Raw genomic sequence first — 15,422 nt, forward strand, 5'->3', positions numbered from 1 at the left:
GCCTAATCTACAAGTCAAAGTAGATGGAACATTGAAATGACCCAATCCTACCTGAAACAACAAACATCCCCCTCCCTGATGTATGTGCCACTTGCTGGATTCCCTGTAGAAGTTGTCATACAATCTCACTTAATTAGCTTCAGCAGGAGCCCACTGCTGAGTCCAGCTATTCATGAGGGCATTGGTATCCATGACCTTTTGTCATTGATTGACTTGCTCCCTATATTGTGTATCAGAAGAAATAAGAGGTTGGGAGGAGCTGCAACTCATGTAATTCTGAAGGCTTCTGAGCACATTTATTGGAGAAAACTACAGTGCTAAACTTCTGCCAAAGCAAATAAAGATCCCTTATATGACAGATACAGCAATAGAAGCAATAAATAACCCTGTGATGGAATCAGGGTCTCCAACACCACTCTATGCTGTCCTTGGATTGGGCAGCATTCATCTGATTAGAGATTCACTTTAAATGTGTATCATATCTTTCTAGTGTGCACTCTCAACAGTGAAATTGCAACATAGTAGGCAGACATTTTTAGTATTCATTCCAGGTACACTAACTGCTTGGCATTAAATTGTTTTGATGATGGAACCAGTGGTATGGCTATTTCTTCAAAGTGTTAAAGGAGCAATATTTCAACATGATAATGCCGGGCCATATGTTGGGCTACTGTGAGCAGCCTGTATGGCCTAAATTTGCTACCATGGTCTGCAGCATTTGAAGACTTGTCACCCATTAAGCACATCTGGGACTTCATTAGTCGGCTATGAAAAGGCAGCTGCCAGCAGCAATTCTTGATGATTTGCCCAAGTGCATTCAGTATGGCAGATCATATCTCAGACAACCATTAATAATCTCACTGATACCATGCCAAGGCATTCAACTGCATGTAGTTCTATGCTTGGTGCTCATACATGATACTGCATATATCGAAATGTTTTGAAACATTTGTTTCCATTTTTTTAATATTTGCATATAATTAAAATGTCTATCGACCCTGAGATTTCCATAATTCCACTACTTTAGCTTTCTGGTGTTGCAGTTTCAATGCTGAGGAGTGTAGTTCCCATAAAACTGTTCTCCAAAGATTTAATCTCTACTAGTCTCTTTAGGGATTCGAAGAGTAAGTAGAAATAGAAAAATAACCGAATTTAAAGATTTATAACAGATTTCAAGAGTTTTCCACATAGACTAAGGGAAATGGGTATTAAAATTATTGAATAGAAGACATTAAGGGCTGCAAAGGTTGTAGTAGAAACCAGGCCCTGCAGTCATCCAGAAGAGATAAAATGATTCTGCTGTCCCATCTAGCGAAACCAGTACTACAAATTGCATGTGAAAATTCGGAGCCCCAAAACAAATTTTACATTGGAAACCAGAGTCATCAAGTTATGTCTTTAAAGAGATTTGATTAAGTAAAATAATTCAAGGAAAATCGAACCTGTAAAATCAAGAATTTTCTGAGGACAAGGTCAGGTAACTATTCTTGTGCAGCCTTGAAAAAATAAAATTGGATAAAGAATAGGCCTGATTGTTGGCAAGAGCAAGAAGAAGAACACAAATGTCCAAAGTATTCATACAGTCTTAAAAATTATAGTTCTCCGGGTAATGTTTTATTTTTGAACTCTTCTAAGAGGTAACAGACTTTCTGACTTCGTTTTTGAATTTAATATTCAGGAGTAAATTACAATATTTTGCAACAAGCCTTTCGTTACAGCTTGTGGTTATAAGAAATGAGTTGCCTGGAATACAACCTTAGTCTGACTTCTTGTGTTAACTTGATGACTATACCTATAGTTATTTAATAATAAATAATACTATTATATTGTATGATCTTGTGAGCAAAACCTACTTTCCATTTGTCGAAGCGTTTTTGCATATATTGCTTTTTGTCGGTACATACTTTGTATTTCTAGTTTGTAGAGTGCCACAGAATATATTAGAACTATATAAATAAATAATAAATAATATTAATTGGCTTGGTATATACCTAATCCAAGTAGACAGCCAGCTTTAAAGAGAAGACAGGGATGCTTTATAAAAAATGAAGCGTGTTGCCTGTCTCCATATGTTTCAAGGTGCTGGTATATTATGTATTCTGCAGCAGTAACTGAATAAATAATTAAGGCTCGGGTAAAAATTTCTTTCTCTAAGGATCGCTTCCTTAAACTCAGTTATGATTTTAATAAGTAATTCTACAAACACTTATCTCTGCATGGAATTAGCTATATAGAAAGTGATGAGATACAATATCACACTCAGAACATATGGTCTGCTCAGTGACAGGTAACCAAGTGGTGAATGCCGTGTAGATACGATAGAGAAATATGTAGGAGAAAAGTATGTGCAAACAGATAATGTTTTTAAGGGCTTTTCATTCATATTTTGTTTGTATTTTGGGTGAAAAATGTACAGTACCTACATATACAGGTAGATGAGCCAATATACAGCTCTGGCAAAAATTAAGAGATCACAGCAAAATGTTCAGTTTTTCTGATTTTTCTCTTTATACCGTATATACTCGAGTATAAGCCGAGATTTTCAGCCCAAATTTTTGGGCTGAAAGTGCCCCCCTCGGCTTATACTCGAGTCACGGTAGCGGTGGGGTCGGCGGGTGAGGGGGTGAGGGTGCTGAGGTATACTTACCTAGTCCCAGCGATCCTCGCGCTGTCCCTGCCGTCCCACGGGCTTCGGCGCTGCAGTTTCTTCCTCTCTTCAGCGGTCACGTGGGACCACTCATTACAGAAATGAATAAGCGGCTCCACCTCCCATAGGGGCGGAGCCGCTTATTCATTTCTCTAATCAGCGGTGCCGGTGACCGCTGATAGAGAAAGAAGCTGCGGCACCGAAGACAGGAGGGGACAGCGCGAGGATCGCCAGGACTAGGTGAGTATAGCATATTCACCTGTCCGCGTTCCAGCCGCCGGGCGCCGCTCCATCTTCCCGGCCGGCGCCTCCATCTTCCCGGCGTCTCTGCTCTCTGACTGTTCAGGCAGAGGGCGCGATGACGCATACAGTGTGCGCGGCGCCCTCTGCCTGATCAGTCAGAGCAGAGACGCCGGGAAGATGGAGGCGCCGGAACGAGACGCCGGGAGCTGCAATCAAGGGAGGTGAGTATGTGTTTTTTTTTCTTTATTGCGGCAGCGGCGGCACAAATTTATGTGGAACATCTATGGGGCACAGTGAACGGTGCAGAGCACCGTATATGGCACAGCACAGCTATGGGGCACAGTGAACGGTGCAGAGCACCGTATATGGCACAGCACAGCTATGTATGGGGCACAGTGAACGGTGCAGAGCACCGTATATGGCACAGCACAGCTATGGGGCACAGTGAACGGTGCAGAGCACCGTATATGGCACAGCTATGGGGCACAGTGAACGGTGCAGAGCACCGTATATGGCACAGCACAGCTATGGGGCACAGTGAACGGTGCAGAGCACCGTATATGGCACAGCTATGGGGCACAGTGAACGGTGCAGAGCACCGTATATGGCACATCTATGGGGCACAGTGAACGGTGCAGAGCACCGTATATGGCACAGCTATGGGGCACAGTGAATGGTGCAGAGCACCGTATATGGCACATCTATGGGGCACAATGAACGGTGCAGAGCACCGTATATGGCACAGCTAGGGGGCACAATGAACGGTGCAGAGCACTATATGGTTCACACCTATGGGGAAATATGAACGGTGCAGAGCACTATATGGCACAGCTATGGGGAAATAATGATCTATTTTTATTTTTGAAATTCACCGGTAAATGCTGCATTTCCACCCTAGGCTTATACTCGAGTCAATAAGTTTTCCCAGTTTTTTGTGGCAAAATTAGGGGGGTCGGCTTATACTCGGGTCGGCTTATACTCGAGTATATACGGTAGGTATATTTTTGAGTAAAACGTAAATAGTTCATTTATTCTATAAACTTCTGACAACATGTCTCCGAATTTCCAAGCAATAAACGTAGTATTTTTTTTTCTGACAAAGAAAAATGGTCAAAATGAAAAAGAAACCCAGTGCTTTCAGACCTAAATTAATGCAAAGAAAACAAGCTCATAATCATTTAGAAACAACAATACTAATGTTTTAAATCAGGAAGAGTTCAGAAATCAATATTTTGTGGAATAACCATGATTTTTAATCACAGCTTTCATGCGTCTTGGCATGCTTTCCACCAGTCTTTCACACTGTTTCTGGCGCACAAATGTAAGCAGTTCTTCTTTGTTTGATGGCTTGTGACTATCCATCATCCTCTTGATTACATTCCAGAGGTTTTCAGTGGGGTTCAGGTCTGGAGATTGGGCTGACAGGGTTTTGATGTGGTGGTCTCTTAATTTTTTTGCGAGAGCTGTATATAGAACAAGTTTTTAAGAAAGTGCTAATAATACCTTTATAATTACACTGATGCGTGATATATTTTATATACTACCTCAACTGTATTTTTGGGTTACAGTGGGTCTGGATAGTATCCATGGTACACTCCTAATATGTCACTTTATTAATTTGTCAAAATAAAATCAGTGCTAAATCTGGTAATATGTGTTTAACTCAAAATGTTGAGACCACCAAAGACTATAAATTATAATTATATGGGCAGCACGGTGGCTCAGTGGTTAGCACTGCAGCGCTGGGGTTCTGGGTTCTAATCCCACCCAAAGACATGCTGATAGGGAATTTAGATTGTGAGCCCCAACGGGGACAGTGATGATAATGTGTGCAAACTGTAAAGCGCTGCGGATTATGTTAGCGCTATATAAAAATAAAGATTATTATTATTATTAATCAGTCAATGAAACTAAAGATCACAATTCGAAAGTGTAGTATAGTAAGCCAATAAACTTGTCAAATTTACCAAATATACAAACAGTTCAATCTATGAAGTTAGGACGTTCATTGCCCCAAGGCCTAGCCAGTATCTTGAGGAACACATGTTGTGATGACATGATGCAGGGGCATCAAAGGCTTAGTGAAGGGGGCTAATGAAAATAACTGGAAAAGTCAAAAAGAAGCGATGCAGAGGACTGCTTGGTGGGGAGTGAGTATGATAAGAGTGTGATAAGGCAGATAAGCGGTGAGATAATTATACATTTTTTATTTCAGTCACATTTTGCTATCCTTCTGTGGTGCAGCAAAATGACAGTCGTCTGACCACTATTTTGCTAAATTTGCGAGGAACGAATTGCTAAAAATCCATAGTCTGGAATTCTTTAAAATTCCAGGTGAAATCAATACTACTCACATTTGCTCCTCTCTAATTGGGATATGATATTTTCTGAGTCACTAGTCATATAATAGACAAATGTAATGTATTATTCTAAGGAGGTCCTTGTTATCTGTAGAAATAAAGCCACACATTAAGATCTCCTGTACTAAGGCTTACTATATTTAGAATAAATGTGGCAGCTATTTGCTGTAAAAGAAAGTAGAGCTTAAGCAGGGTTTGAGCTTTACACACAGCAGCCAATCTGAATATTGCAAGTTGCAGCATAAAGTACAGGGTGGGCTATTTATATGGATACACCTAAATAAAATGGGAATGGTTGGTGATATCAACTTCCTGTTTGTGGCACATTAGTATCTGGGAGGGGAAAAACTTTTTAAGAAGGGTGGTGACCATGGCGGCCATTTTGAAATTGGCCATTTTGGATCCAACTTTATTTTTTCAATGGAAAGAAGGTCATGTGACACATCAAACTTATTGTGAATTTCACAAGAAAAACAATGGTGTGCTTGGCTTTAACATAACTTTATTCTTTCATGAGTTTTTTACAAGTTTATGACCACCTATAAAATGTGTTCAAAGTGCTGCCCATTGTGTTGGATTGTCAAAGTAACCCTCTTCTCCTACTCTTGACACACTGATAGCAACACTGCAGAAGAAATGCTAGCACAGACTTCCAGTATCCATTGTTTCAGATGCTGCACATCTCGTATCTTCACCACATAGACAATTGCCTTCAGATGACCCCAAAGATAAAAGTCTTAGGGGGTCAGATCGGGAGACCTTGGTGACCATTCAACTGGCCCACGATGATCATCATGATAATGTGTTGCCCAACCAACCATTCCCATTTTATTTAAGTGTATCTATATAAATGGCCCACCCTGTATAGACATTAGAAACCTATGAACAGAGAGGTAGTATTTTTCAGGCTCCAAATGGAAGAAGAAAATAAATAAATGATATTGGGAAAGTGGGGCGCTATGCCCGCGAAATGTGCGTCAGGATTGTTCATTGGACCTGGGGTACCACTGTCTTGTTCTTGGTAAGGACCTGTCATGTTTAGGACTTAATACTACTTTGTTAGATACTGGGCTGATAATGAGTGGTACTTTTCCTTGATATATCGCACGATAGCACTTTTTTCTCATGGTACTATGTGGGGCATGTGCACTATAGACACTTACTTTAGTGCCTTTTTGCCTTCTGTGGGATACTTTGCATCAGGTCCGGAGTGCCATCTCACGCAGCGATGTGTACATTGTGCAATATATATTTACTTAATAACCTTTGACCCCGAGTGATATACTGGTGCAATAATAGCTAGCCTACAATGTTTGGCTATTTTTGAATACGTACAATATTATACAGTTACAACACAGTAACCTCAATTTCACTGGTTTATCCCTGAATGTGTCTTTTGTACTACAGTTTCACATATATATATATATATATATATAATAATTTTTTGAAATGTTGTAATAAAATTATGAACTTTTATACACTGATGCACTCCGTGTCCTCCTATATATTGTTTATTACCAATAAGTAGTAGTTACACATCATTTTAAGACCACATTTCCATACATCTATTAAGTCTCAGCAAATACCACTGGCAGAGGGACTACTTTCAATGGTGATGAGTGCACAGTACAAAGACCTCTTTTATTTAAACATATGACAAGAATGACATTACAAGGCCATCATTTTTCCATTTAGTTTGTTGGCTGGATACAGTAAGGTATGGGAGCAATTGATTTCTGTTAATTTACTCAAAACTGGTTTTGAGCAACATTCATTAAATCAATGCCTGAAGCAGTAATTACCTGCTATTAAAATGCTTTTAGAGATAACTGTTTAGCACTTGGCTCTGCATTATTGAGTTATTTCATTAATGTGCTATCAGAGTTGTCAATTAGTTGTATTAAGCTATGGGTTTCACAGACTACACAATTGAGCTGCAATTGGAGGCTTTTAAAATCTCTTTGTAGCCCAACACTTTGACCACACACGATAACTAATTGTACGCCTAAAACGTCCCGTACAAAAGACAAATTATTTCCACTTCATTTTTATTCAAATTGTGGAATATGAAATCCTGCAGGGCAACATGAACACGTTTTGAGCTGCAACAATTCAGTTTTGATATTAAATGATTATCTGCACAACGATGCAAGAAATTGTGTTTAGCTAAAGACGTGCTTTTAGCTTTTAAAATTAGTTATAGCGTGCATCATCCAATAATTTTTCAGCTTACTCAATTAAATGCACAGAAAAATGAGATGACTTTCAATTTATTTATTTTCAGTTATGCATGACATAACCTGCCCTTTATATCACCTGAGATATCAAAGATTTCGGAGAAATTAGTGTGCTATTAATGCTTCACTGCATGCAAAAATTTACACTGAAGTCTTACTAGAATATTTCTGGATCTGGTCTGGTAAAAAATTGGTGCACTTATCTCTGTGTCTTCGGCCCCTGAGATACAGTTTACAATAGGGTGGTCGTTTCCAATTACCCTTAAAGACCCCTCTGAATATTTCAGAAGAAATCTTAAGGTACCGTCACACTAGACGATATCGCTAGCGATCCGTGACGTTGCAGCGTCCTCGCTAGCGATATCGTCCAGTGTGACAGGCAGCAGCGATCAGGCCCCTGCTGGGAGATCGCTGGTCGGGGAAGAAAGTCCAGAACTTTATTTCGTCGCTGGACTCCCCGTAGACATCGCTGAATCGGCGTGTGTGACACCGATTCAGCGATGTCTTCGCTGGTAACCAGGGTAAACATCGGGTAACTAAGCGCAGGGCCGCGCTTAGTAACCCGATGTTTACCCTGGTTACCATCCTAAAAGTAAAAAAACAAACACTACATACTTACCTACCGCTGTCTGTCCTCCAGCGCTGTGCTCTGCTCTCCTCCTGCTCTGGCTGTGAGCGTCGGTCAGCCGGAAAGCAGAGCGGTGACGTCACCGCTCTGCTTTCTGGCTGCCTGGCGCTCACAGCCAGACCAGAGAAGCAGAGCGCCGAGGACAGACAGCGGTAGGTAAGTATGTAGCGTTTGTTTTTTTACTTTTTAGGATGGTAACCAGGGTAAACATCGGGTTACTAAGCGCGGCCCTGCGCTTAGTTACCCGATGTTTACCCTGGTTACCGGGGACCTCGGGATCGTTGGTCGCTGGAGAGCTGTCTGTGTGACAGCTCTCCAGCGACCAAACAGCGACGCTGCAGCGATCCGGATCGTTGTCGGTATCGCTGCAGCGTCGCTATGTGTGACGGTACCTTTACTTGTAAATGCTACAATAGATTCTTTCATCAAAAGGGGAAACAATGCACATAACTTAATTGAAAACTGTAAAAATCTCTATGGAGTGAGCTTCTTCTACAGTTTGAACATGCTGACGTTACCAAGATTGGTAGCTCTATTTCTAAGTGCAGGGAATCAGGATTTTTAGAATCTTAAATCTTCAACAGCTCCAATGAATTCAAAATCTAATTAGATTAAATATAACAACATTATAAGTATTCTTTCCTTCCGAACATTTAGGTTACATCTTATGTAAAGTGTGAATTTTTCTAAGCATTTGAGACAATGATAAACCAACAACTAAGTGCAGAAATCCACTGTTTGCTAACCATTCATCAAAATGACTAGCCATCCGAAATTTACATTCATATTTCCAATGGGCAGTCCTGTCCTACTGTTCTGTGGTAACTATGGTGTTTATAATCCCATGGCTTTGACAGTGAAGTCTAGTATGTGGCTCTGGAGTCAATCTCCTCTGATGTTACTTCTTGGTTGGAGTCTTGGTCTGGCCACTCTCGGAGACATTTGACCCTCAAAAAATCCCTTTGTAATTTGAGAATAGCAGTATCCAGTGCTTACGGACATCCAATTTGGCTCGCCGTGATCCGTTTGTATTATGAACATTACCTCTATGTACACATATTTATCTCTACTGTATTGACGGTCCTTTCCCCGTTCCAATATATGCTGGACAATTGGTATCCCCACTGTATGAAGGTTGACCCCTAAGTAGTGGAGATCTACATGGGTTCCTGAGGATTCTTACTACACTGTATACCATATCAGTGATACTAATGTCCATGATTATTTAATTTCAATGATCAGGGCTTGTAACGTGAGGATTTTCTTTATGTGTTTGTGCCGTTTTAATGTAGCGGAGGCTGTGCTTACCTATATGTACAGTGTTTGGCTGTCCGTATTGGGCACGCACTAAGCGTTTATGGCAAGTGTATCAGGGGTATGATGCTATAAAGTGGGGAGCGACCACCAGGCGTGTGTACACCAATGAGCTCACTAATGTTCATGAGTGATATTCAGTGCGTGTTGCACTGATGGTATTGGGGTCTATGGCTAAATAACCCCAACTAATATGGGGGTTAAATGGAGTGAAACCCCATAGGCACACGCATTACTGAAATCTTAAGGAGGTTGTATCCACTTAAATTTGCCCCTTTTGTGCGCCTATGAGGAATCATGGCATTTGTATTGAGGGTGTGATGATAAAAGATGGTAGTTATCCTCTTCTGCATATGCGCTTTGATGGGTCCACTGACTGCTGCACGGTTTAATTATCACCTTGCAAAAACACGTTATAATCAGTATGACGTTTAACAGGGAGAGCTCTTTTATATTCCTGTGCCGCCAGCATGTAGTGGTGTGATTCACACTGAAGCGATAAGGTGCGGCAAGACATATTGGTATAGACTCTGCAGGTGCTGCTGTGCTCCTCAGTTTCTGTATACATCTGGTGACTATGGTAACAGGACTGAAAGTGTGACGACACACGGCAGGAGGAATCTCCTGACGCGTGCACACTGGTTAATCCAGGGATTGCAGTATTTACATGGTGCTATGGCAACCACTCCAAGGGCATGGTGACGAAGGTAGGAGGAGGGGGGGAGCCCTCCAGGCTCACATGTTTGCTTAGCTCACTAAGCACCGCCTCTGGAATCACTGGGTGATGGAATACATGCCGGCCTCTGGTAAGCAGCACAGCTGCAACTGCTTAAATTGCAATTACTCGATTAGATAAGGACGCAGGATCTCCATAGGAGCTACCCCTGACGAAGCCACTGGTGTGGCGACACGCGTAGGGTCTCTGCTCCTCCTGTTGATACCCCCCTTGGCTATGTACAGAGCTTGAACAGCTCCTGGGTTTGCATACTGGTTTCTTGTTATTGGTGATCTGAATCCTCACTCCTCAGCAGATCTTTTATTTCCCTTACTATGGGAACTTTTGCAATTTAATGGCACAGGTTATATACCACGTTAGACTAGACCAGTGGAAGCGCTACACAACTAACTCTGCATTATATACAACTCTATACCTTAATGGAGTAGACCTACATGCCATATGTGTGGTTTGGGGTCAATCTGATTCACTGTGTATGCTTTATTAAGCTTTTGTCTATGTCTTACGTTATTGCAAAAAGGTTTTTTTTTTTTTGCATATCTGCTTATTTGTGTTACATAGGTAATCCTGCTGGTGTGAGGTATTCACAGACTGGTGCATTATATATCATGGTCACAACTATACTCCTTAGGTTGTGTTGCTTTACCCTATATTCCAATAGTGCTGTTCATGCAGACATCTTACACTGTACTATATATTATTATTAGCCATTACAGTGCGTTTGGGGAGGGATCGCATCTAGGAGGAGGGTTCTATTATGGGCCATTTGTTCATGTTTCTAGGTCCTATGTGTGACCAATTTTAAATGCTTTTAATTGTGTGCTCCATGTGGTTGTTTCCTATGTCCATGAGTGTTATTCTAATAAAATTTGTGATTTTCATATTTAATCCATTGCCTTGGGTGATCCCCTTTTGTGGTCTATTTCTTGTGTTGTTTTTTCATGGCTTAGTATAGCATAGACCAGGTTGGATCCCCGTTTCCTATGTGGTGCCCCCGCTCTAGTTATTAGGCAGTCCTGTCCTACTGTGCCCTTATCTACATTGAGGTTGTTTTACACAAGATAAGGTTTTAATAGGAGAGACAGGATGGGTCCTGATTGGGTACATGTTGTTGTGGTTGGATGGCTTTTATGCTATTTTGATCAAAATAGTGATAACTAAATATTCCATGTTACTAACATGCACTACTACTATTTATTTATTTACTTCCAGCAGGGTATATGCTCATTTTGGATTTTTTTCTTGAGTTTTGTTTGTGAAATGGCCACAATGTGAGTGTGCTGTTACACATTGCGCGTATATGCTCCAGCTCATTTTTTTTGCCTATTCTTGATAAATTGAGTCATCAATACCATGGGTGCGTTAATGATAGCTCTTTTGTACTGCTGAAATCTAAGAATATTGCAGAATAGTAACACTTTTTACAAGGATAGACTCAGTTTACATGCTTTCCATGCTATTCCCAGGTCTCTGGGGAGGGGTCTATGCTATATAACTGCTTGAAGTTTGCCAAGTATGAACTACTGACCTAACTTTCTTGTTTTCATATTGCTTCATAAATGATGTCATGTTGAATAGGATTGGAATGACACTGTTCTATTGTGTGACTAGACTAAACTTTTCCAAATTACAGATAAATGAGGCAGCACGGTGGCTCAGTGGTTAGCATTGCAGCGCTGGAGTCCTGGGTTCAAATCCCACTAAGGACAACATCTGCAAGGAGTTTGTATGTTCTCCCCGTGTTTGCATGGGTTTCCTCCAACATTCCAAAGACATTATGATAGGGAATTTAGATTGTGAGCCCATCGGGGACAGCCATGATACTGTGTGCAAACTGTAAAGCGTTGCGGAATATGTTAGTGCTATATAAAGATTATTATTATTATATACAACTGGAATTCTTTTTACATTATTATCCAACTAATCATATTCTACATCTCTTAACAGAATTGATAACTCACATGTTTTATGTCTAAACTACCACTTCCTGCTACATACATTCAAAATTCTATAGGATCACATGGAGTTTGTCATTTACCGCAAGTAATTTTTACAGTAAAATGTGTTAAGTATAGTTTTACATATTCCTATAGTATTTAAAAAGGTTTTCTCATTTCGAAAAACCTGTTTCCACCTGCAGTGTGTTGAGTTTCCACTGATACATTACGTCAAGAGGACAGCAGGTAATAACGGAGCTTAGCCATTCTGAACAGCTCTGGTAAGAGCTGCTGAGCTCAGTTATTGGCTGCAGAAATGTGGATGTGATATCAGCAATGCAAACAGGAACAGACACCAGGAGCAAAGGCGGAGACTCAGCACAGAATCCAGGGAAGAAGAGTTTTTTCAAACCTGGAAAATCCCTTTCAACTCAATGATAGCTCAAAACTCATTTTGCTAGCTACAAATTACAGTTTTAGCCCTTCATCATCTTTATATATATTTCCAAAGGACACTGCTGTTAGGAGTCGAGTTTCCTCTGCTGCACAGGGGGAATCTCGATCCGTGTCTGCTGCGGTCTCCCATTCTGCTTCGGCCGCAGTGGGCTCTGCTCAGCGGAGGTGTCGCTCCCAGCGTCTTGCTGGGACTGATTCTGTGCAAAGGGTTACTGCTGCCTTTTCTGGCTCTCCTGTTGTACCCTGCACTGATCTGCGGCGAGCGGGCTTCTCTGGGACTAAGTCCTTATTTGCACACACTGAGCATGCCCAGGGCAAGATCTCCCGTTGGAGATCGAGGGTCACATGCTCAGGTACTGCAGCACATCCCATTGGTCCTTTTGGCAGGTCCTGAAAGAGCAAAACTTCTGTAGCTGTTTCCTGTGCTGCAGCTATATAAACTGCGCATGACCGCACGGCCATGCGCTAGTATTGTCTTGATATAATGTGTGTGTGTAGATGGATGTATGTCGATGGATGAAAGCTCCTAAGTATCCCTCTCTAGTGTTGTTGACTGCTTGCGGATGATGGTAGCTATCTAGCGCCCGACTAGCCATCTGCACGTAACACACATCACAGCGTCCAGTTGCTGTGTCCGCCAGTACGGCGCCGTGTGCTTCCTCTGCGCTTTCCTTACCCAAGCCTGGGTGGTTAGTGGCGTCCGTCAGTGCGGCACCGCATGCACTCTCGTGCCTTTATATATTATTTAATAGTTTCCTTACACACCCAGTTGTGGTGTTGTGCCAGCAAGTGGTCTAATCGGACTTCAATCCTGAGTTGGGGTTGTGTTCGCTGACTTCTTGCTCGCGCTCTATGTGCGGTATCGCGGTCCTGTGACGCAACAGGATCGCTTCCTTCACACAGGGTGGAGTTAACCCATGTGTGTGTATTCTTATAGTACCGCCATATAGTCCATCTTTACTAGCAGCAGGGTTTTTACCTGCACGGTGGACCTCGGACTGCGAATGCACCTGGTTCCCTATCATCTTATACTTGGTGCGTTCCGCCAGTCCTTAACAACTGCATTTCTACTTATAATACTTGTATAATCATGCATTGGCCAAGGTGTGCTGGGACTAAGTTTTCATACATTATCAAACATTTTCAAGATGTGTGCATCACTAATGACCCACAGTTTTATACATATTTTCACAGCTGCAGAATGTCATATAAAAATACAATCATATGCTATCATTGAAGCCATCACATTAGACTTCTCAAGCAAAAAAAGACATGACAATGGCTTGGGAATTCTAAAAATGCATATTTAATTAAGTTTAATGTAGAAATAATTCTCACTGAAATACATGCATAAAATATATAGGAAGGATGGTTGAATGAATCTCATAGATGGCACAAGACACAGGAACCAATATGCAGCCAATGTGTGCTATTAAACAGCTTCTTAGTATTTCAAAGGATAAGAAAATTCAGCCTTATTTTATGTAACAATTGATAAAACCCCTCACAGGATAAAACTAACACTGTATGGTGTATAATAACTCAGGACTAGTGTGACAAATAGTTCAGCTAATGGCAGAATACAGAAACTGCATGAATAAAGAATGTAATGATAGGTCGCTCCTAACAAATATTCATTGCTTACATGTGCTTTTTCTTACCTTCAAATATTCGCAAAACTTCTTGTCTAATATATTTTTTCATTTCTTCAAATGAAATATTCTCTGTCTGTGGAGAAAGTTATTGCGGTTATTTGCATAACTGAAACAAAGGTAAAGCATGAAACACAATATATCTCTGTATCTCAGATGGCACGGAGTTATCCTTAAAAGATAACACTATATCAAGCCTGTGTCTAGGAGGATTTTTTGTGGAACCTATTCAGTAAGATATTTTCTTGCAGTGAACTTATGTGACTCTGCGTTAGGTATGTCTTCTTCTAAGATGAGACCCTGATCCTGGCACGCAAAACCGGTCAGCAAATTGATTCTTATATGAGTGTATTTAGATGGCCCTCACTATGATAGGATTCTGAAAGTTAACCTCACACCTTTAAGTCTTCAAAGCTCTTCTGACATTTACAAGTTATTTTACCCTTCAAGGTAGTAGTTAAAGTGGAGGGTTGACTGGCAGGGGGTCAAGTCTCGGTCTCATTCCCATAACTTAGAGACAGAGCAAAGGCACTAAAAAGACACTTGTTATCGGTTGCAGAAAAGAATGTCCATGCTGCCTACAGTATCTGGAGTGTCTACACCTGTATTTAACTGTTTTTCATTCTGATCTTTTTTTTACATTTCTTTTTCTTAGGCTGCGTACCACTCTTTATTGTTTGTCCTTCTTCATCTTTGGTCTGTTCCAACTAGTCAGTATCCTTGCTATTGGTTGCTTCTGTATAGTATCAAACCATTTTATTGCTGACTTCGATCCCTGAGAATGCTTTTATTTCTTAAAGTGTTAGTACACTTAATCTTTACTTCATCACAATCCCCTAATTTAAAAAAACAATCTTTACCAAGCGCTTTTTAATTGGAAGAAGACGAGAAAAGAAAGCATAAACTCTATCCACAATGATGAACATAGAAACAACAACTGAACACATACAAAACAGACGTCATAAAAGGTGTAAATGGCACGATGAAACAAAAAATGGGGCACAATACAAAAAATTCAACAAATATCAGATGCAAATGCAATAATGAATTCGGGCCTCATAGCTAACGACTTTAGTAAATGTTGCAGAATCGTCAAGTGCCAAGACAGGCAATAGGATTAATCATGCCTTTAAATTTAGTTGCTGTTTTGTAGTAACCCCAACAAATGCCGCTCTCTTGTTTGTTATACTTAAAAAACATCAATGTCCAGAA

At 40.8% G+C, this 15,422-nt stretch overlaps 1 protein-coding gene across 1 annotated transcript in view; it reads right to left on the reverse strand.

Annotated features, from left to right (window-relative positions):
* COL19A1 (collagen type XIX alpha 1 chain) overlaps positions 1–15,422 on the reverse strand; it is a 1,728,692-nt gene that overhangs the window by 35,467 nt on the left and 1,677,803 nt on the right. The window contains exon 49 of the mRNA XM_069726653.1: positions 14,220–14,286. Coding sequence (XP_069582754.1) covers positions 14,220–14,286 — 67 coding nt within the window. The remainder of the gene's footprint in view (positions 1–14,219; positions 14,287–15,422) is intronic.

The sequence above is a fragment of the Ranitomeya imitator genome, chromosome 5 (assembly GCF_032444005.1).
Source record: "Ranitomeya imitator isolate aRanImi1 chromosome 5, aRanImi1.pri, whole genome shotgun sequence".
NCBI classification, from domain to species: Eukaryota; Metazoa; Chordata; class Amphibia; order Anura; family Dendrobatidae; genus Ranitomeya; species Ranitomeya imitator.